Source organism: Leucoraja erinacea, chromosome 29 (assembly GCF_028641065.1).
Source record: "Leucoraja erinacea ecotype New England chromosome 29, Leri_hhj_1, whole genome shotgun sequence".
Taxonomy (NCBI): domain Eukaryota; kingdom Metazoa; phylum Chordata; class Chondrichthyes; order Rajiformes; family Rajidae; genus Leucoraja; species Leucoraja erinaceus.
The window spans coordinates 12,191,988-12,215,435 of NC_073405.1; the positions used below are offsets into that span (position 1 = coordinate 12,191,988).

The 23,448-nt window shown below is 44.2% G+C and overlaps 1 protein-coding gene and 1 long non-coding RNA gene across 6 annotated transcripts in view; one reads left to right on the forward strand and one right to left on the reverse strand.

Annotated features, from left to right (window-relative positions):
* nfic (nuclear factor I/C) overlaps positions 1–23,448 on the reverse strand; it is a 436,656-nt gene that overhangs the window by 315,356 nt on the left and 97,852 nt on the right. Inside the window, exon 1 of one of the 5 annotated variants that reach the window (XM_055658626.1) lies at positions 15,136–15,606. The exons of 3 other annotated variants lie outside the window; for them this stretch is intronic. In XM_055658626.1, the coding sequence (XP_055514601.1) occupies positions 15,136–15,144 (9 nt within the window). In that variant the 5' untranslated portion in view covers positions 15,145–15,606. Of the gene's footprint in view, positions 1–12,818; positions 13,151–15,135; positions 15,607–23,448 lie in introns of those variants that run through there. One more of the 5 variants, XM_055658625.1, reaches the window with a different exon arrangement.
* LOC129711170 (uncharacterized) lies at positions 14,946–21,512 on the forward strand. Its single transcript, XR_008725790.1, has 3 exons — positions 14,946–15,150; positions 17,072–17,892; positions 19,396–21,512. It is a non-coding gene; the product is annotated as an uncharacterized LOC129711170 (long non-coding RNA).

Here is a 23,448-nt window from a genome sequence, read left to right on the forward strand (position 1 = left end):
GAAGGGGTGGATAGGGTGGGAAAGAACAAGTAAACCAGGGTTCTTACGCATCTAATGTGAATAAACCCAGCATCAATGTTCCTCTTTGCTCTGTCTTCACTGGGCTCCCAATCTGTGCCACAGTTGCCCAGGCAAGGACTTGCTCCACTGACTACATCTGTGCCACCCATCCTGGTGTGCACCCATTTCTCCCACCATCCCATCCTCTTACCCCCACAGCCCCTTTACCCATCCACCTCTCTCTCTGGCTTTACATTTCACTCCCTTTTTCCCCTTATCTGACATACCTTTCTCTCCTTTTCATCTCTAGCCTTTCACCACTCATCTAATTTAACTTCCTTCATCTGTACCTACCTACAGGGTGCAAAGGTGCTGCCTGACCCACTGAATTACTCCAGCATTTTGTGCATTTCCTTGGAGAGCCAGCATTCACAGTTCCTTGTTTCTCCACCTATCACTTGCTAGCCATAGCCAACGGGATACTGATTCTGGATGAGCAGCCATAATCATTTTGAATGGCGGTGCTGGTTCGAAGGGCCGAATGGCCTACTCCTGCACCTATTCTCTACGTTTCCATCAGTCTGAAGAAGGGCACAAAATGCTGGAGTAACTCAGCGGGAGAGGCGGCATCTTTGGAGAGAAGAAATGGGTGACGTTTCGAGTCGAGACCCTCCTTCAAACTGAGTCAGGGGAGTGGGAGTTGAGAGATATAGAACGGTTAGGTGGGTCAAAGCGGATGATGATGATAAGGAAATGTAGAAGGGTTTATTGTTAGCTGAGTGGAAGGTGACAACGGGGCAAAAAATCAGTAATAATTAATCAACAATCGACAGTCTGAAGAAGGGTCCTGCCCCAAGACATCACCTGTCCATTCCCTCCACAGATGACCTGCTGAGTTCCTCCAGCACTTTGTGCTTTGCTCCATTTTCATGCTGCTGGTCTCTAACAGAAACCGCAATCCAAGCCTCAGGGGACAAAGCAACGTACATTTGGTGATCCACAAGCAATAGCAGCCAGGCCCAAAAAAAATCTGCTTTCCAAATAAATATTCAAACATTCGGAAATCCAATACTGCTCTGTTTAGTACCAAAAGGATTTACTTGCTATTATATATTTACATCAAAACACCGCATATTGTTTGATATGCTGACTCAACCTGGAGATTTTGATTGATTCTTGTATTGATTTGCCCAATGTATATTTAGAGTTCCTGGCAATTGACTCGTAAGCAGAACAGCGAGATCAAGGCCCTTGCGTGACAGAGCAAAACATGGCAACTTCTCAAACCGATGTGATCACCAAAGGCCCAGAGTATTAAACTAAGGGTGTAATTTGTTAATGACCCATTCAGGACTAATGCCATGGCCACAGCAGAGATACTGGAACGAGAGGTTGGTGTTTGGAAGGAAGAGTGGGATGCTAGCCATGTGAGGCATCATTTAGTACGAGGAGGGACTGGCATATTCCACAGTCCATGGCTCTGACGAAGGGTCTCAACCCGAAATGTCACCTAAGACCATTCTCCAGAAATGCTGCCTGATCAGCTGAGTTACTCCAGCACTTTGTGTCCTAATGTTTTGAAGCGCATTTGTTTGAAAATTTTCACAGACAGATAGTTCTGCTCCAACACAATGGTTGGATTCCTATAAAATGCAACCTCATATAGAAGAAAATTTTGTTATTGAAAAGATGACTGTGTCAATATGAAATATAGTGTGTGTGTGTGTGGGGGGGGGGGGGGGGGGGGGGGGGGGGGGGGGGGGGGGGGGGGGAGAGAGTTTCACTCTCTCAATAACAACGTTTATTTTCCTGCACAGTTTTCAAAAGTAATGGTCTTTTCAGTAGCAACAAGTTAATTTAGTTCTAAGGGTTGAATGTTACATTGTTTAACAGAGTATCCTTGCACAAGTTCAAGTCAAATGGCTCAGTTAAAGTTGACCTGCGTTCTTCAGATGGGTCTGATTACTATGGGGAGGTTACATAAAAAACATTTTCCCCCTTTACTATTTAAATCCAAGACAGCTTTTTTTCTGCTTGTTAATTTCCATGGTAACTTTTAAGTGGTTCTCTGGTTCCTGATCAATTTCAGTTTACAGCCAATTCAGCTCACATAATGCAAATAATATTTCCTAATTCATCACTATCATAATATCTAATTTGTATTACGGAAACATGCATTATAGCAGAACAACCTGTACTCCAACTATAAATTGTTGTTCCTGGTTTAATCTAAGTACAAGTTGTAAACAAATTTAAGTAAAGTAGGCAAAGAGAAAACAGATCATTTATTATGTGCATCAAATTTGGGGTTACGGATCAGATATAATGAAATGAATCATGGTTTTGTCCCCTTGTTAGAAAAAGGAGATATATATTGGTCAAGGAAATGTAAGAAATGTTTATTCATCCCCACTTTACTATTTAAAAGTGATGTACTGAGGGATCTTGGGGTCCAAGCACATCGTCCCTGAAAGTGACAACGTAGATAGAGAGAATGATAAAGAAGATGTATGGAATGTTTGCCTTCTTGATCGAGGCACTGTTTACAAGGTACAGGAAGTCATGTGGTAGCTTTATAGGACTTTGCTTAAGCTGTATTTGAAGTATTGTTCTAGTCACCCATTTCAGGAAGGATGTGGAGGCTTTGGAGAGGATGCAGAAGAGGTTTACTAGAATGCTGCCTGGATTGGAGGCATAAGCGATAAGGAGAGGCTGGACTGTCGTGGATTGTTTTCTCTAGAACGCCTGAGGTTGAGGGGAGATCTGATAGAAGTATATAAAATTATTGGAAGCATAGATAGCTTAGACAGAACTTTTTTACCCAGGGTGGCAGTCAAAGGCTCGAAGGCATAACTTTAAGGTGAGAGAGACAAAGTTCAAAGAGATGTTTAAGAAGGAACTGCAGATGCTGGAAAATCGAAGTTAGGCAAAAATGCTGGAGAAACGTAATGGGTGAGGCAGCATCTCAAAGAGATGTACTGGGCAATATTTGTTTATGCAGAGTGACGGGTCCATTTAATAAGGAAATGGAGGGATATGGATCATGTGCAGACAGAAGAGATTGGCTTATCTTAACATGTTCGACGTTGTGGACATTGTGAGCCGAAGGGCCTGTTTTTGTGATTTACATGTTCCATGTTCTATTTCCTTCTACACATTACACACTCTACAGTTTTTCAATGGAAAAGGACAATCAAAGCCTATGTAGAATTTGATGATCAGAATATATACCCACCCAAGAAACATTGAACACTTATCCCAAAAAAAAAATCAGACTTCCATTACACTGATTCACTTCGAGGATAAAAAAAGTGTTCCCAGTTTCTAAGCTTACTGTCCACTTATTGAAACTTCAGTTCATCAGTTCTCCAGAACAAGATGCAATCAACGTGGTCAACCGCTATAGATTGAAAGATTACTGATGTGACCCCACAGAGACCGAAAAGTCACACCAGACTGAGTTCTGAAAGTTTTTTAGAACATAGAACAGTACAGCACAAGAACAGGCCCTTCAGCCCACAATGTCTGCGTTGAACATGATGCCAAGACCAACTCTTAATTGCCTGCATGTAATCCATATATTCCTCCATTCCCTGCATATCCCAAAGCCCATCCTAAAGTCTCTGAAACTATTGCATCTGCCTCCACCCCCCCAACCGCACACTCTGCCCCGCACATCTCCTTTAAACTTTGCTCCTCTTACCTTAAAGGTGTGCCCTCTAATCTTTACTTTTCTCCCCCCTCACCTTGGGATAAAGGGTCTGACTGCTGACCTAATCTATGCCTCCCATAATTTTACAGATTTCTATCAGGTCTCCCCCCTCAACCTCCGGTGTTCCACCGAAAACAATGCAAGTCTGTGCAACTCCTCCCTGTAGCTAATACCCCCCTCATGCAGGCACCATTTTGACTACACTAAGCAAATTTCCAAAACGGCTGCCCACTGAGAGGGGGCTCTGCCAAATTCAGCAGAAACTTCAAGGTGTGCAAACAGAGAGCGGGCCTTCAAAATCACCCCACTGCTAAATGACACAAATCTCTGCTTATGTAACGCCCAGAAATAGCACCCTGATGTTGAATTTATGTCCCTTTCATCTGAAAAATGTACTCCGCAGACAAATCGTCATAGAAAAATCCAGAGGAAAGAAGTACGCTCACACCATCATGCTTTAACCAATTCTCCAGCAGAGTTTGCTGATCAGTTCTGCTCTCTATTGCCCAGAGAAAAGTCAAAGCCATTTCAAGCATATATCTTATTCCCTTTCGAAAATTACTATCACTTCTGTTTCTCCCACTATTTCAGTATTTTTCAGACCAAACCAGTCCATTGCATAAAAATAAACCGAAAAACAACCAAATATTTTCTCTGCACGGGAGATCAAAAGGTTCTTCGACACTTGAGGGCAGCACGGTGGTGCAGCGGGTAGAGCTGCTGCCTCGCAGTGCCAGAGACCTGGTTCCAATCCTGACCTCGGATGCTGTCTGTGTGGGGTTTGCACGTTCTTACTGTGAACGCGTGGGTTTCTTCTGGGTGGTCCCGTTTCCTCCCAAATCCTCAAAACCTGTGGATTTTTGTGGATTAATTGGCCTGTAAATCGGCCCCAATGTGTAGGGAGTGGATGCGAAAGTGGGATAATATAGAACTAGTCCTCAAAGGTCAGTGTGGCTTTAGTGGGCCGAAGGGCCTGTTTCCTTGCTGTATCTTCCAATCAATTAATTAATCAATCCACTTCCTTTTCCAAAAATATTATCAAGTGCACGGCACGGTGGCACAGCGATTAAGTCGCTGCCTTACAGCGCCAGAGGCATGGGTTTGGTCCTGACCACGAATGCTGTGTGTACGGATTTTGTACATTCTCCCCGTGATCTGCGTGGGTTTTCTCTGGGAGCTCCGGTTTCCTCCCACACTCCAAAGACATAGAAGTTCATTGGTTAACTGGTCTCTGTACATTGCCCCCAGTGTAGGGAGTGGATGAGAAAGTGGGTTAGCATAGAACCAGTGTTCGCAGGTCGGTGTGGTTTCAATGGCCGAAGGACCCGTTTCCTCTGCTGTTATAGTAATTTTCAGAACAAATCATTCCGCTACAGGCACTCCCCAACTGATATAACGGACGATTTACAAAAAATTCCACTTGCGAAAACAATTCTTTAAGCTTTATTTCCGCGTTGCACGTCTCGATGGACTCGGTAGCCGTGCGCGCTAATACCTTCATATGTGGACATGTCTGCAGGCCAGTCTGCTGTTCTCTCGGATGCTCACACATGGGCTCTGCATGGGAGCACCGATGTGATCATCCACCTTGCGTAACATCTGACTTAAGTAAGTCGGAGAGCATCTGTATTTTTATTTTTAAGTTTACCCTTCCTCCCCATGTGCAGCTGAGGCTAACACTATTTAACCATCACTCTGTGCTTCTGTTAATGAAAACATCTTTAAAATTCTCCTTTCAGTTTGTCTTGCAACCATCAAAGGTTACGGGGAGAAACACCGCAGGTTTTCAACCTTCAAAATCCTTTTAAAACTGTTCCATTCGATTTATTTTTCCTCTTCTCATTTTACCGGCCCAAATGAATCACTGTACACTGGCGTGTTAAACTTTCGTGCCACATGCCTGTCCATTTCCACAGCCTGCCAATATTCTCCTGAAACTTGTGGAAGTCTTTAAAATATTGCAGGGGTTTTAAATCTTATTATTTCTCTCTCCAATGAAAACAATCTTGGAGAATAATTAAGATTGATTTTCAAAGCAGAAGCAAATCATAGAAAACTTTGTTAATCTCAAGAGTCAGGAAATAACTGCCATATGCAGCTTTACAGGCAAGATGGAATTTCATTATTTCATAATGACACAAATATAATCTTGTTTTATAATGGCACAATTAGAGGGTAATTTTCCTGTTCGATCCATGACAGCAGATAGTCAGTAATCCCATTGGTCACATTTCCCCTCTCCTTATTTCCCGTACCCCTTGAATTAGTCCCTCTCACAACCCCCCTTCGATTCTTTCTCCCCTTATACTGGTTACTAAAGGGTAGTTATCAATCTGACCTAACAAACTTGGATAGTTTTCTCTGGAGCGTCAGAGGTTGAGTAAGGACCAGATAAAACGTTATAAAATTATGAGAAGCGTAGATAGGGTAGCCAGTCAGAATCATTCTCCCAGGCTAGAAGGAACAGCTAGAAGGCGAGAGGGGCAATGTTTAAAGAAGGTAGGTGGGAAACTTTTTTTTTTAAACACGGTGGGTGCCCGGAATGTGCTGCCAGAGGTGGGGATGGAGACAGCAGATACAATAACAGTGTTTAAGAGGCTTTTAGATGGGCCCATGGATATGCATGGAATAGAGGGAAAGGGATCACATGCAGGCATAAGAGATTACTTGCACTTGGCATCATGTCCGGCACCTGTTCCTGTGGCCTGTTCCTGTGCTGTACTGCTCCATGTACAATGTTCTACATTTTTGGGGTAGGGAGAATGTGCAAACTCCACACAGGGAACACCCAAGGTGAGGATCAAACCCGGGCCATGGGGCTGTGAAGCACCCAACCACAACCCATTCAGCAGCTCCCTCAGCCTTGCCATCAACTGCAAGGGCAGTGGGTAGAGCATCTGCCTTACAGCACCAGAGACCCAAGTTCGATCCTGATGATGGCTGTTGTCTGGGTGGAATTTGCACATTTTTCCTGTGACTGTGTGGGTTTCCTTTGGGTGCTCCTCCATCCTCTCACACCCTAAAGACGTCTGGGTTTGTAGGTTAACTGGCCTCTCTCTGTAAATTGCCCATGGTGCAAGGGAGTGGATGAGAAAGTGGGACAACATAAGGTGATCGATGGTCGGCGCGGACTTGTGGGCCCAAGGGCCTATTTCTGTGATGTTTCTCTAAACAAAACTTGTCAAAATGAAGAAACATGGAACTGCAGATATTGGTTTGCCAAGGAAAGACACAAAATGCTGGAGTAACCATGCAGGTCAGGCAGCAGTCCTGGAGAACATGGATAGGTGACTTTTCGGGTCAGGACCCTTCTTCAAACAGTGAGATGGGGCCAAAATGAGTGTCCTCCACAGTCTGTTTGGAGAAACCATGTGCTCTGCAAGCATATTCCCTGCCCTTACAGGCACTCATGCAGTCAATTGACTGCACTCGAAACTGCATTTCAGTCAGTGAATGCCAAATCAGTAGATGAGCTAAGTAATTTTAATCTGTGAGACTAGGTATTAATAAGTAACATACCTTTAACTGCAAATGCCATTATAATGCAATACTAATTAACCCACTATCATTTTACTGTCCTTAATTTCAGTGGGAATTTTTTTCTGTGAGGAACTGGGATTCTTTTTCATTTGATCTCAGTTGCTTAGCAGTGTGCGTCAGCAGGTCAGTTGTGGTGCTGTGAATTAAAGCCCTGCTCTGCCTCGATACTGCGACAGAACAGCAGTCCCACAACACCCAGGCGAGTGTCTCTCGGCCAAAACATTACCAAGATGCCAACCATTTTGCGTTTTCAGAAACGTGCCACTGAGAAATATTCACAACGGAGCAAAGGCACAGAGTCTTTTTGTATAAATGCATAGAGAGTCTTTTACCCAAAGTAGGTGAATCAAGAACCAGAGGACATACGTTTAAGGTGAGAGGGGAAAGATTTAATAAGAACATGGGGGGGTAGCGTTTTCCCACCACTCAGAAGTTGCCAGAGGAGGTGGTTGATTAACAGCATTTAAACAATAATTGGACAGGTATGTGGATAGGAAAGGTTTAGAGGGATATGGGCCAAACGCGGGCATATGGGATCAACTCACATGGCGCATCTTAATCGGCATGGAGGAGTTGGGCCAAAGAGCCTGTTTCTGTGCCGTATGACTCTATAACTGTTGAGGAATGAGTGGGCATGTACCATGGGCCTATACTCCCCAGCAATATCACTGCATGTGATTGGGGCCACTCTGGCATGTTGATTTCGGGAACCGAGGGCCCTACACAGGTTTATCCGAATCTCAATTAAATGAGTGAACTGACATCTCCAAAGCTTTCAGTGAACGGAAACCCAGATTCAGTTTATTACATTTGCAAAATTTGCCTCAAGTTGTCGTCTTAAAGATGACTGCCCTTGCCCTGCAGTGTGTGACCTTACGGCTGACGTAGCCTAACTTTGTGATAAAACAGTTGATTTAATTTTTTCCATACCCCAGGAAGCTGCCCCATCAGCAGCCACAGTTCCCAGCAGCATGGAAAATTAATTGATTCAGTTTAATGTATGTCCAGCCCGTGACCTCCTTCCCATCCCAACTCTCACACTTCTACACACAGTGAACCCCAGTCTATTTCCCCGACGGTGTATGTAAATTAGCAGCTACAGATGCCCACAGGCATTTCACATTGAATATCTGCAATCACTGAATTATATATATATATATATGTGTGTATATGTGTGTGTGTGTGTGCATACACACACACACACATACATATATATATATATATATATATGTGTACATATATATACACACACACACATATATATATATATATATATATATATATATATATATATATATATATATATACATATACACATATATATATATATACACATATATATATATATATACACACATATATATATATACACACACAGATATATAATATATTTATATATATGTAAATAAAATGTGTGTGCGTCTGTCTATTTCCATATATGTATGTGCATATACAGGTGTGTGTATATGGTATATATGTATACGCACACTATATGTGTGTGTGTGTGTGTGTGTGTGTGTGGGGGGGGGGGGGGGGGTACATGCATACACACACACACACACACACACAATATTTAGGTTTATTATGCATATGCTGTAATTACAGGTATATAACTTTAGTTTGCAAACTCAGGCCTGTATTTAAAAAAAACACAAAATGATTGTAGTTCTATCCAGGAATGCACACAATTAGCATTATCTCCTGCTACTGTTCTGCAAGTGGATGCCAGCTGGTTATTCACAGAGTGTGTTACTGCCATCAGTACTGTAGCAATGTGACACATGACTGTGGCCAGACAATGTTCCTATTCTTTGCTCCCTAGTCATTATAAAATAGCAAGGTAATATTCAAAGCAGCGCCCATTTTAACTGAAACACCATTGTACAAGACCTGATCAGATACTTTAAAAAGAAGGCAATACATACCAAATTCACACTTAAAATCTTCCTTCATAATCTGAGAATGCTTTGAAACCCTGGCCATAAATGAATAGTATTTTTCATGTTAACACCCACTGCTGACAATTAGAAATTATAGTTCACTGACTCCCACAAGTTTCAACTTCAGAGTGTCACACTATTTTCCATGCTTTTACATTGTGACTGCAAGTAATAGTCCTGACCAGAGAAGAAAGAGTTTCTCTGATAAAAGCGTTTTGATTTGGTGATCGTACGAACAGTTTCCTATTTTACTCAATAGTTTCTTAAAGCACACAGACCCACTGGCAAGGACTTTTGACCTTCTCAATAATTGATGGATATTGAAATCAGCAATAAAAATGTTTGGATATATTTTATGTTGAGGAATGGAAGTTAAGAGGGATTGGAAAAAACATGTAAAAGGATTGACAAGTGAAAGAACGTATCAACTAACAAAGAAGCATAGTGTGACATTTTTTAAAAGTTGTACTTAAAGGGTAAATTAATTAAAATGTGAAGTGATAAAGAAAATACAGTAAGAAATAAAAATATTTTAAAAAATAAATAAAATAAACTAGCAAATAAACCTTCAGGGTTTGGATTGGATTGTATACATTAAGTTCCTTTCACTTTCATTTTTCCTTACAATGCATCTGAAATGTCTTCTAGCTCCATATAGGAAGTTCCCTTTTGTCTGTTATTATCAAAGAATGTTTATAATGCTTCTAGACCATGAAACTATTTAAATAATTAATAGGACAATAATGCAGCTTTGTTATCCGATACAGACTGTCTGGACAGATTAGCTACACTTCAACTGTTTTCAGATTACTGCAAGCTGCACTCCCTCTTCAAAATAGATTTCACGTTCTCAATCCTCAGAAATAAAAATAACTTGCAAACAAATTATAAATGCCCGCCATTAGTACATTATCACCTTTTCTCTGCATCTGGTGTTGCAGTTGCTACTGAGTTTACGCTTTAGGAATCCACGTTTCGATTCCCATGCAATTCACAAACTGGAATACAAAATCTGGCACCTCCAAAGGAAGTAGCGAGGGTGCCGTATTTACAAAGTTTCTCACCGAGATCGGATTTTTTTTCCCCCTGAACCAAAATAAAAACTCTTCTAAAAATGTGTAACGTAACATTTCTTGAAAGAGCAAGTGAAATTGTGTTAACAGATTATAGACCAGACCACCACTGTACCTAGTCTGTTATTCAATTTTAGTAAGCAACCACAGAACTTTCCTGACCAGGTATAGAACTTAACTGAATATAGATCCTTGTCGAAAATATAAACTGAATCACTCTGACCAAATGACTTGAAAATTATACACCTCAAACGCAATTTTAAAAAAGTTGGTTAACTACATTTTAAGAAAACATGTGATTAAATGAACAGATGAGAACTGTAGCAAATGGGTTCTCGTGGCAAATAAAACTCTTGAAACCTGCAGGAGTTCCAATAAGCCACAAATCATGTTCTATTCTTGAGATCCCAATTCCTTGAAGAAATAAAGGATTCCCCCCACAAACGACCTCCAATGCAAGTCCTCTCGTTTTACCACAACGCAGAATGTTTGCAATATAATTTGGACTTTAAATTTTTTTTAAACGATAAATAAACAACAATAAATATGTCTCCCTGTAACTGAAGTGGCAAAGGATTAACACAATGCAATGCTCTGCAAAATAAAAGTTCTTCCAATTTCAAATGGCCGCAGAAACATTAAAAAAAAATCCATAGTAGCAGCTGGAAGTGTTCTGCAAAGTTTGAAAGAGCCAAGTGGGTAGAGAGGAGTAGCAAAAGGGGGGGGGGGGGGGGGGGGGGTTTTAAAATCGCCAATGTGGACTCATTTTCTTTTTGCAGAGACTGGCAGGCATGGGTAAGGGGGAGGGAGAGGGAGAGGGAGAGGAACAGGGAGGCTGATGGACAGGAATGGGCTGGGAGGAGAGGCATAGGGAGCGACAGGGGGAGGGAGAAAGGGTTGGCATGGAGAGGGGGAGATAGGGGGTTGAGGGAGAGGGAATAGATTGGGGGAGGGGAGAGGGGGAAGATTGGGGAAGAGGGTAGAATTGGGGAGGGGGGGAGAGGTGGGTGGGGAGGAACAGGTTTTTGGAGAATTAACAGTAATGGGGACAGGGAAAGGGGGTTACAAGAAGGATGGGTGGAGAGGCTGGATCGAGAGGTGGGAAACAGAGAGCAAAGATGCAGAAGAGGCGAAACAAGTGTAAGGAAGCATGGGCAGTGGTGGAGAACGGGTGAGAGATTCAGAAAGGCGGCATGGGTAGCACGTGGAAGGCAGATACGCGGAGATGGTGGAGTGGTGAAGTTGGAAGGGAAGAGGTAACGTGGGGAGGGAAAAGGGGGCAGAAGCGGAGTGGCGATTGGAAAAAGGGCAGAGCGGGGGAGAAGGCCGAGATGGAACAGTTGAGGTGGAAAGCAAAGAGAGGCAGGTGATAAGGGATATGTTCGGGGGGGGAATGATGCCAAGCGGGAAGAGAAAGGGGTGAAAGGGGTAGGGAGGGGAAGGGGAAAGGTGAGGAATGGAAAGGGGAAGATGGCAATGAGGTAAAAAGTGAAGAAGATGGATTCAAAGGGGAAAGGGGTGGAAGAGGGGATTCTAAGAATCTAAGTGAGGAGGAGGAGAAATCCAGTGCGGATAGAACTTAAAGAAAGGAGGGAATAGAGGGGGGAAAGGGCGACAGGGAGAAGAGGGTTAGGAACTGGCAAAGACAGGGAGGAGTGGGTAATATCAGTGTGTATTGAGAAAGGAAAGGAAGGTGGGGATGTGGGATAATGGGAGGAGTTTGGAGCAGGAAGGGGGGGGGGGGGTTAGAGGTGGGCATTGGGAGGGGAGGGAGTAGAGGTGGGCATGAGGAGGGGGGCTAGAGGGCATTAGGGGGGCTACAGGTAGGCCTGAGGAGGGGACTAGACGTGGGCATGAGGAGGGTGAGGGGCTGGCTAGTGGTGGGGGAGAGACAAGTGGGGGAGGGGTGTTAGAGCAGGTGGTGCCAGATGCAAAAGATGCATCAGAGATGGGTGGGGAGGGGGCATAGGAGGCAGGGGGGTGGGAATTAGAGGGAGTGGAGTGGAGGGGGCGTTCAGAAGGATAGGGGTGATCAGAGGGATAGGGGTGATCAGAGGGAGGGGGTGATCAGAGGGAGGGGTGATCAGAGGGAGAGGGGTGATCAGGGGTGATGGAGGGAGGGAAGAGGTTAGCGGGGGGGGGGACCAGAGGGAGGTGGATCAGGTGGGGAGTGGGAGAAATCAGAGGCGGGGGGAGGGGAGTGGGAAATTCGGAGGAAGAGGGGTGAAGAGATGGTGGGAGAGAGGGACGATGAGATGGGGGGGGGGGGGGGGGGGGGGGGAGGGGAAGGGGGGACAGGGGAGTAGGGTGGGTTTGGGGAGATATCAGGAGATGGCGTGGACCATGAGATGGGAGGGGTGGGAGGGGGAGGGCGAGGGTCGGGAGGCGCACGCTGCCTTCTGCCCTCCCGCCATTTTCACCAGTTGCCGCGTTGCCCAGAAGGCAGAAGGCGCCGCGGTGAGAATGGGATAGTAGAAAGTGGATGGTCCAGGGTCAGGAATGGAGCGGAGGGGGAGGGGGAGGGGGGGAGAGAGGGTTGTCAGCACACCTTACCTGGGTCAGACAGAGCGGGGAGAACATCATAACGGCCTGCAAGCAAAGTCTCCCTCTCTCTAGATCATCCAAAAGTTACGGAATCATCGCTGCGGCGTCTAGATCCCACCTACACACACTCGCACAGTGAGAGGAGGCAGTGGCTCCACGCTCAGTCCGCCCAGCCCAGCCCAGCTGCCCGCTACACCCGCCGGCCAAGCCAGGCAGTCCCACGACGAGGTCTCTGAACAGCCCAGGGGGCCAATGTTACCGCTGGGGGTTTAATAAGACCTTTTGCCCCAGTCCATGCAATACTGTACTCTCTCTCACTCCCTCTCCCTGTCAACCGACAACACACTCTCTCGCTCACTCCCCCCCCCTCTCTCTCTCTCTCTCTCTCTCTCTCTCTCTCTCTCTCTTTCTCACACACTCAGTCCCTCTTCATCCGTTGAGGTAGCATTTCAGCAAAATCCCACTTCGACAAAAATAAAAAAATATCCCACAAACATTCCCATAATGGGGAGGAGAGAACGTGGAGAGTGAGGGGGGGGGGGGGGGAGGAGAACGGCGCGTTTTGCAGCAGTGTCAACACTAGAAGCGAAAATATCGCTTCTCTCTCTCGGACTGCTGCAAAATCTATGATGAGCCAGCCACAACTCTCGCCTCTCGCAACGTTACATCCAAGTTCAAATATTTTAAAAACAAAACGACTCAAATAAATCACCAGCTATGCGAATGACTCCGAACGTGTAAAAGTTATTAGTAATCACTGTACCCGCTTTCTAGAGTCCCATGCATTGGGTTACAGAAGGAAACACACTGGAACGCAGCCGCACAAACAACGATTAGCTTCCCAACAAAATAGCTATTCGGATACATGAAAACCCGTTTCTATTTAAGAGATATTTAACCCTCTAAATATTACCGAATAATTGAGACTTGGGTGGTAAATATTCATTTGTCTACATGAAGGGCCATCCGAGGTATATGAATCACAACTATTGTACGCTCGGCCGAGCAACTAACCGATGTTATCAGTGCAAACCAGTAGTGAACACAAAAATATCAAAATAGTCAGTCCACTTCACCTAGGTAGCCGGGCCGACTGTTACCATACTAAAAGACAATATACACATACAACGACAAACCGAAATCAAAGGCACAAACCACAGTGTTTTAGTTCAGAAGTATATACCTGATCCCTCTAATATAACGCGCATTATGAATCAGGCATTTGCTTTTATTTTTCTCGTTCAATCTGTTTTCCTCCTCTTTGATCGGTCAGTCAACAGTGTTGACTGCAATAATGTAATCTTTATTTATTCATTCACTTTGGGAATATCATGGAAATCTTCCTAAAAAAACGAGGGCGACCAATTTGTGGAATATTATTAGTAAGTTTTCATTCTGCACAGTTTCAAGCGGGACTGGCTACAGATAAAAAACAATATTCCCCGACTTAAACTTAATTGACCAAAACTAGCTTCCACTGCGAAACTGTTACATATAAACATTGCAGTACTGAAAAGCGGCGCAGAAACTTAAGGGTATTTGGTCAGGAGTATTATTCCACCAAGGAACTTAAGCATTTTTAAACGATTCGGTATTTTGCAACACGATAAGTATTTTTTGAATAGTCATGGCGAAATTGAGCAGCTAATCTATTTTCTGGGCCACTTGATAGTGGACTAATAACAGAACCAGAACAATACTGCTTTTATTCCCAAAACTTTGTGAAAATGGACCAGAAAATCTATTTTTAAATTTAACCAAAAAATAATAATTAACACCGCACAGCGCCAAAGTGTGCTTTTGTTTTACGAATTGGGATTGTTAAATTATGTTTAGATATGTTTGGGAGAAGGATATGATCTCAGGGAAAGGCTACTTGTGCAGGCCGAACAAGACGCGGTGTCCCTTTAACAGGGAGTGGGTTATAAATGCGTCCCAGTCTTGGTGGCCCGCGTCTCGGTTCACGAGTCAGGTTGAAGCCGACGGCTTCTCGGAGCGCCTCGGCCATTACCGCTACGATCACACGCACAAAACACACACAGCACTTGGACTTGGACTCGAAATGTACGTAGCCAATGCACACGTATACAGATCACGCACAAATCCATTTCAGCTGGCAAGCAAAGTGCTCGCAGATGGGAAATGTGCCAAGATCAGCGCTTTTGCTTTCTGTCTGTCTCTCCCCCCCGTCTCTCTCTCTCCCCCTCCCTTCCACCACCACCCCTCCCCTTCAAAATACCACAAAAATCTTGGCGCAACCCCGGTCGCAACAAGCAACTGCGCCAATCCACCCACCGGCCTGACGGTGCACCGGAGATATACGTACCATTGCCATGTGAAAGTACGTATTGAACTTGCAGCCGATTTAGAAGCGCTGCTAACACTTCATTTGTATTCCTTTCCAATTCGCTTACTTCATCCAGAGGGGTTATATTTTTTTGCCTTCGGGTTTTGGCTCTGTATTGTGGGTGTGTGTATGGGTGAGTGTGGGGGGGCTTTTTAACTCGCTGCTTCTAACAAATCCGATGTAAAAGTGAACGCAATCGGCGGATCCTGATTGCCTAGCAAGACGATGGGGGAGGGCTACTTTTGGCCGCTTTAGTGATGAGCTGATGGCGTCGTATAAAAATATTACAGAAGTGAAACGAGCCGGCGAGGCGTTGCTGTGTATTTCCGCAATGGCTTAGATTTGCATAGGGAAATCACTCTATTACCATATTAAGCTTTTTGTACACCTTCATTACTGGACAGATTACTGTACATTATTTCTCCCTCTCGCTCCCTCTCTCTCTCTCTCCCCACACTCCTGGAGCATTATTACGTTGGGCGCGTTGTCATCTTTAGGTTTACACAAGTACAGCAAATGATCTTAAAGCAACCAACACGTGGTGCTGTCTGGCGTTCCCTGCCGGTTACAGTTTAAGGAAATAGCATTTTATAAAATAATAACAAATTACTGTTCTGCCCCAACAGGGCTATTAATCACTGCAACCTCCAAATAAGCTCCAAACTACATAGACTTGGAGGGCACTATTATTGTTTGTTTTTCATATACTGAACTTTTGTGTTTATTAGGGTGTTTACAGAGTACATATATATATAAAATAGATACGCACACACACACACAACGCTGTAAACACCATTTCATACACCATATCATTATATATATTATAAAATATTTTATATATATATATATATATATATATAATGGTGTTTACAGGGTGTGTGTGTGTGTGTGTATATATACCATATATATATATATATATATCCAGATTAATTCTTAAGAATAAAATAGTGTTTTATTCTCATATTTTTACTTGAAGCAGCACAACAGATTATATATATATATATATATATAATGTCATATATATAGTCAGGTCATATAGAGAGGGAGAATTAATCTGGATAGGAAAGGTTGAGAGATATACGGGGCAAACGCGGACAGGTGGGACATGTGTCGATGGGGCATCTTGGTCGATATGGGCAAATTCGGCTAAAGGGTCTGCTTCCACGCGGTATGATTCTATAACTCTATGTCGCGCCTCAAAGCAGCCGGCCTTCACCTAACTTTTCATCGGAGGGGCAGATTAAAAGATTTAAAAGATCAAGACGAATGAGTGGTGCCTGGGAGAAATTTTTATTAAAATTAAATTAAGACATTCACGTCGGATGGCAAGAAGGGATATTTACGAGTTGTTCCATTTCTACATAGGAAATGCACCAAATTTACAGAAGAGAATTCCAAGAAGTAGGATCAATATAAAAATAACGTGACTGTCAGAAAACTGGGCGGTCTTTCCATAATTCATTTGCCAATTGCTTTGATGTTGTCTGGTTTTTTTTTGTTTTGGAGAGAGGATGGAGAATGTGTTATTTTAATGTGAGTTGATACCCTGTTGTAAAATATAATTAAACTAGGCGGTCTTTCCATAATTAATTTGCCAATTGCCTTGATTTTGCATGTTTTTGTTTTGGAGAAGGGGTGGGAGAATTATATACATATATTTTTGACTGACTTGATCTCCTGCTGTGAAATAGAATTCATAATAGTCTTGCTACAACTTTATTCCAAAATAAAATGTCAACCTAACCAGAGGTGACGTCTGCCCCACTGAGTTACTCCAGTACTTGGTGTTTTATTTTATTCCAAAAAGATTGACTTTAATTTTCCTTGCAATCGTAACATGGACAGACTATGTCATCCCCAGCTCTGTTTTCAAAGTATGACTAACTTTTACTTCAATGCTCTTATTGGTTAACAGAAAGACATATCAACAATCGACTTTGTTTGACTCAACACTAAGAATGCTGGGAACACACATGCTGGTGGGTCAGGCAGCATCCGTGGAAAGGGAACCAGAGTTAACGTCTCAGCTCAAGTCTTGGTGAAATAAATGAAATCACAGATGAGGCCTGACCTGCTGAGCGTTTCCAGCATTTCCTGGGGTTTTCTGTTTATTGAGGATTTCCAGCACCTGCAGCTCTCCGATCTTCAATCGATTTGACTGATTTGACCGAGAAGAAAGTTGGAGAATTTCTACCGATTTTTCACTCTCCAAACGACCCGCGTCTAATTCTGACTCGGGCTACGCTGCAATGGATTCTTATATTAGCAATACCGTCTCCAGTGATCAGATCGCGCAAACATAATTAGTATACATGGGAGACTTGCATGGACCACAAATTCTCTGGAGACTCAAATCAAGGCAATATCAAGACACCGAATTTACTTTTAAACTATCAACCGGAAAAAAAGGTTAAGAAACTGAAATCACACAATATCTAGAAATTGTTTAGCAGAAGAATAATGTAATGAATTTGCTTTTTCAAGATAATTGTGTATAACTAATAATGAATTAGTGAACCAAGAAGACACAATCGAGAAAAAAAAAGTTAGCATACATGGGACGAATAGCGGGCCGGATATGGAAAAATGTTAACTGCACCTGTCGGTCGCAATGGAATTATCAAGTGTAACTAATGGAACACCATTGTCGCTTTCGTAATGCTTGTTACTGTTACACACGGAGAAAGAGAAGCAACAACTCAATTACTGCAGCAGCGCGGAAGACCGCGAGTAAGGGTGAGAGAAATGCATTTGAGAAACGTAGAGTTTTCAAATTCCTTTATGCTGTCTTGAAACCACATTACAACCAATTCCCAGGAAACAAATCTGTCCAAATGTCCTCGTTTGATTTTCACCAGCCAACCCAACTGACCTTGGGAACTGCTGGAAAATCCTGGTTGAGGGAGTTTTCATGTTGTATCTCATGGTATTTCGCCTCTATGACAATTGACAGCCAGTGGGGGGTTTTTCAAGGCAATTTCCTTCTTCAGAAGAAATTAAAATAGATTGATTTGAGACACAACGAACTGCAGATGCTGCGATCTGGGATCCTGGGATCTTGTGGGCCAGGCAGCATCTGTGGAAGGAATGGACAGGCGACGTTTCGAGTCGGGGCCCTTCTTAATAATAATAATAATAATACATTTTATTTATGGGCGCCTTTCAAGAGTCTCAAGGACACCTTCTTCAGATCACATTGCTCTTGGTTGACACCGCTTCGAATTCCTCCCAGTTTTTGCGGCGTTCCCTGCTTTGTGACAGTTAGGTGGTGGCTGTGGTTATTATTATTTTTTTTAAAGAACTTAGAGAACATTATGCAACTTCTTAAAGCAAGAATACAGTTGCAACTTCTTAAAGCAAGAATACAGTTGCAATGTTTCAGGTCTAAACACAAAAGTGCCACAGCAACTCAGCAGGCAGCATCTATGGAGGGAATAAACGTTGGACTCGCTTCAGTTATTTATTTTTTAACTCATTTCTATTTTTATTTCACTTCATTTCTTGTCCCACTGGCCTGAATCCGAAGCGGAACCCCATTCTGCTCAAGAGAGGAATCGTTCCCCCTGTTTTGAACCGAGATTGCTGGGGTATTGCCGGCCCCCAAACCTCCATCCGCACTTTCTAACCGAGCAGCGACAACCATAGGTTAAATCAATTGAGACCTAAATAAGCTGTTGCCAGCAAACAAGGGTGATGATAATGTATTCAGGGTTTTGCGAGCTTTTGTTAAACAGTTTATTGTGATCTGGGAATTCGGGGAATGGAGGGATATGGATTATGTGCAGGCGGTGATACCAAGAGTTGCAGAGGCTGGTTTAGAAACAAAAAGACACAAAGGACTGGAGTAACATTGCGGATCAGGCAGCGTCTCCGTGGACACGGATAGACTTCACCATCCATGTACTCCGGAGATGCTTCCTGACCCGCTGTGTTCCTCCAGATATGAGTTGGTCTTGGCATCATGTACGGCACAGACAATGTGGGCCGAAGGGCCTGTTCCTGCGCTGTACTATTCTATGTTTCAGGTTCAAATCGGTCAAACAAGTTTTGCGAACTGCTGAAACTCTTTAATTTTAGTGAGATACGGGCCCTTTTGCTTCAAACACCCATTAAGGCCAATCCCAGACAAATCAAGTTCCATTAAATATCAATATAATTATTATATGTATCATCCTTCTTGTCAATTTTCCACCGCCCATTTACACTAATCCTACACTAATCCAATTTTATTCTCTACAGATTGTTATCAGTTCCCCCCAGATTGTACCACTCCCGACACGCCAAGAGCAATTTACAGAGGCCAATTAATTTAGAGGCACGCTCGCCTTTGGGATGTGGGTGAAACCACGGCACCCAGAGGAAACCAATGCAGTTGCAGGGAGAATGTGCAAACTCCACACAGACAGCACCCGAGATCTGGATCCAAGCCGGGTCACTGGCGCTGTGATGCAAGGTCGATCTGTGTCAAATCGCGTTCCTTGGCTTCTGGAGAGAGCAGGGGTTGAGTGAGGATCACTCACCTGTGTGTTATCCTCGTTCAGCCGGCGGTGATTTGTGGCAAGGGCTCCATGCTTTAAACTGCAACCTAGTGTCAAACTAGTCCTGGTGGAACATTGTTTGTTTTAATCCAGTATCCCGAAGATATATTACAACTCACATCCGTATAGAACGCAGTCATTTGTCAACCCCTGTCTTATCCAAATCATAACTAAAGTGAAGGAGATTACAGGAAGTGGTAGAGAGTGGTGGACACTGCCCGGTCCATCACGGGTACTGACTTCCCCGCCATTGAAGAGGTCTATAGGAGGCACTGCCTCGGAAAAAAAGCAGCCAGTGTAATCTAAGAGTCATAGCGCACTGGCCACGCTCTCATTTCACGCCTCCCATCGGGAAGAAGGTACAGGAGCCTGAAAACTCTGACCTCAAGGTTAAAGAACAGTTTATTCCCAACAACCACCAGGATCGTGAATACTACACAACACCATAAACTTTTGTGAACTGTTCAAGAAGGAACTGCAGATGCTGGAAGATCGAAGGTACACAAAATTGGTGGAGAAACTCAGCGGGCGCAGCATAACTTTTATGAACTGTCTTTAGTTGCAGTTCGGTTTATTTGCACTAATATTTTGGTTATTCATCATTTTTTCCTATTATATATTATCCATGCATATTGTGTTACAGGCCTGTTATGTTGCTGCAAGTAAGAATTTAATTGTTCTATTGTCGGTACCTATGACAATCTTGGCTCTTGACCTCGACGGATCAGGCAGCAGCTGCCGAGGGAATGGGCAGTCCACACCACACACTCCCTCCACAGATGCTGCCTGATCTGCCGGGTTCCTCCAGCACTTTTTGTTTTGCTCACGATTCCAGCATCTGCAGCCCCAACGTCTGCTAAACAAAAAATACCAAATCTGTTGTGATGCAGTCCAAACTAGGAGACATCGAACAAACAATTGTCGAATTATTTAAATTGAGTGGCTTCAAATGTTAGTGTATAGGATTTGCACCCCTAAGTAAAAGACTTAAGTGTGATTGTCTTGTCAGTGGGGCTCAAGTAAGGACCTGCACATTATTCGCCCCCATCTCTCTTTTCCAGCTCCCTCCCCCTCCCCTCTCCCATCGGAATCAGTCCGAAGAAGGGCCCCGACCGAAACGTCGCCTGTCCATTCCCTCCACAATTGCTGCCTGACCCGCTCAGTTCCTCCAGCACCGAAGATAGACACAACAATCTGGAGTGACGTTTCGGGTCAAGACCCTTCTTCAGACACAAGAACCTCGCCTGAAGAAGGTAGACAAAAATGTTGCATAAACTCAGCGGGTGAGGCAGCATCTATGGAGCGAAGGAATAGATGACCTTTCGGGTTGAGACCCTTCTTCAGACTGATGTGGGGGTGGAGGGGAAGAAGAAAGGAAGAGGCGGAGACAGTGGGCTGTAGGATAGCTGGGCAGTGAAAGGGAGGAAGTAAGGACTACCTGGAATTGGATTGGATACTGAAGAAGGGTCTCGACCCGAAAGGTCACCTATTCCTTTTCGTCAGTGATGCTGCCTGACCCGCTGAGTTCCTCCAGCTTTTTGTGTCTATCTTCGGTGTAAACTAGCTTTTGCAGTTCCTTCCTACACGAGTTCCTCCAGCACTTTGTGTCTTACTCAATCCATTTCCAAGTCAAGCCAAGGACTGCCTTTCCCATTTAAGATCCTTATGTCTATGTAAATTATTCGTCTTTACTCAAAGTGCGTTCCAGGTTAGGCAAGGGTACTTATGATCATTTTGAAGCACCTCGTTTCTGAATAGCAGTTTATCTCATTCTGAATATTTTGTTCTCATTACGAAAATAAATCATTTTGGAAAGTATTTGGATAGTGCTTTCTTAGTCTGCTGTGAATCTCGGTGAAGTATCTGTAAAGGCAATTTTAAAAAATGGACTGTGAAATGCTTATTCCAGTCACACGACAGGGCATAACACTGGATATTATTAAAATAAAGCCGCCGAGAGGATTTCAAAGTAGTCCGTAAAAAGACGTGGAAATAATATAGTGCGTTCAGATATAGGATCAGGACGCGGGCAGGAAGGAGATTGTGCAGTGGACAGATATGACCCTGTCACTGGAGAGACTTGGCAACTTGAAAACGTGCAGCAACGTTGCATTAGGTCGCGACGAGTGTGGAGAAAGCGTATCTGTGCTGGATGTTTTAACACCTTGGGTACTGGTTTGGAAAGCGAACATTGGTGGGAATCGGGGGGGGGGGGGGGGGGGGGGGGAGGAGGTGTGGGGGATTGGGAATTGTTGGTGGCGGGGAGAGGGGAGGCTGGAGGGGGAAAACTACTGGGGGCGTAACGAAGTAGTGGGGTTAATAAAGGGGGTATAATAGTGAGGGCATTAGTGAAAGAGGATAGTTAATGAGGATGGGGATTAAAAGGAGAGGGGGGGATTCGTATGGAAAGGAGCATTGATTAGATGCGGAGGGGGGAATTGGTGCGGGGAGGGGGTTATTGGGGAAGGAGGAATAGTGGGGGGAGGGGGAAATTAGCGGGTGAGGCCGGGAATTAGCGGGGGGGGGGGGGGGGGGGGGGGGGGGTAGTGGACAGGGGAGGGGTTGCGGGGAGGGAAGATCGGGGGGCGATTAGCGGGTCAGGGGAGGATTAACGGGAGAGGTGAGGTAGCGGGGGAGGGGGATTAGCGGGGGAGGGGGATTAGCGGGGGGTTAGTGGGGGGTTAGTGGGGGTGGGATTAGCGGGGGAGGGTGGGATTAGGGAGGTTAGCGGGTTAGGGCGATTAGTCGGGTAGGGAATTAGTCGGGGGAGGGGGAGATTAGAGGGGGAGCGGAGGGTTAGCGGGGGAGGGGAGGATTAGCGGGGAGGGGGCGGGAGGTCGGTGTTAATGCAACATTGCAGTGCCGTCTGAAGGCGCTTGTGTGGGGTAGGGTAGCTCAAGTTCTATAACTGCTGTCAAATATGTCCAATTAAACATATAAATAGACAAGCTCAAAAAAGTTACCAAGGCCTCGACCCTATTCAAAAAAGATGCATTTTCTCAAAATGTGATAATACCCGAGGAGCGAAGAAGTATTTAGCACCCGGTCCTCAGACAAATATATATTTAGCGACACCGTGCGCGCAATCCTGATGGTTTACATTGTCGGTAATGCCTTGTTGTACTCAAGGGATGGGGAAGGTGAGTATTCAAAAAGTTCTACAAGTTTTCGGATTCGCTTTGTGTGACATATATTAGGATCTACAACCCGCGCACACCTTCATTGGACATATAATGGAAATAGTGAATCCCGGAGACCTGGCGAAGCGGACAAAAATCTGACAATAACATCAAACTTGGACTGTTTTCTCTGGAGCGTCGGAGGCTGAGGGAACGCCTGATAAAAGTCTATAAAATTATGAGAGGCAGAGATAGTGTGGACAAACAGAACCCTTTTCCCCAGGGTGGAAATGTCAATGACTAGAGTGCATACATAGCTTTAAAGTTTAGACGGGCAAAGTTTAAAGGAGATGCGCGGGGCACGTTTTTTTTTTTACACCGAGGGTGCAGGGTGCCTGGAACACGCTGCCGGGGGTTAGTGGTGGACATGATAAGATAATATATTTATGATAGTAGTGTTTAAGAAGTTTTTAAATAGGCAAATTGATATGCGGCGAATAGAGGCATATTAACGACGTACAGGCAGAGGGGATTAGTTTAATTTTTACCCATCATGGTCGGCACGAATATTGTGGGCCGAAGGGCCTCTTCCTGTGTTGTGCTGTTTTATGATGATATTAAAAAAACTTTTTAAT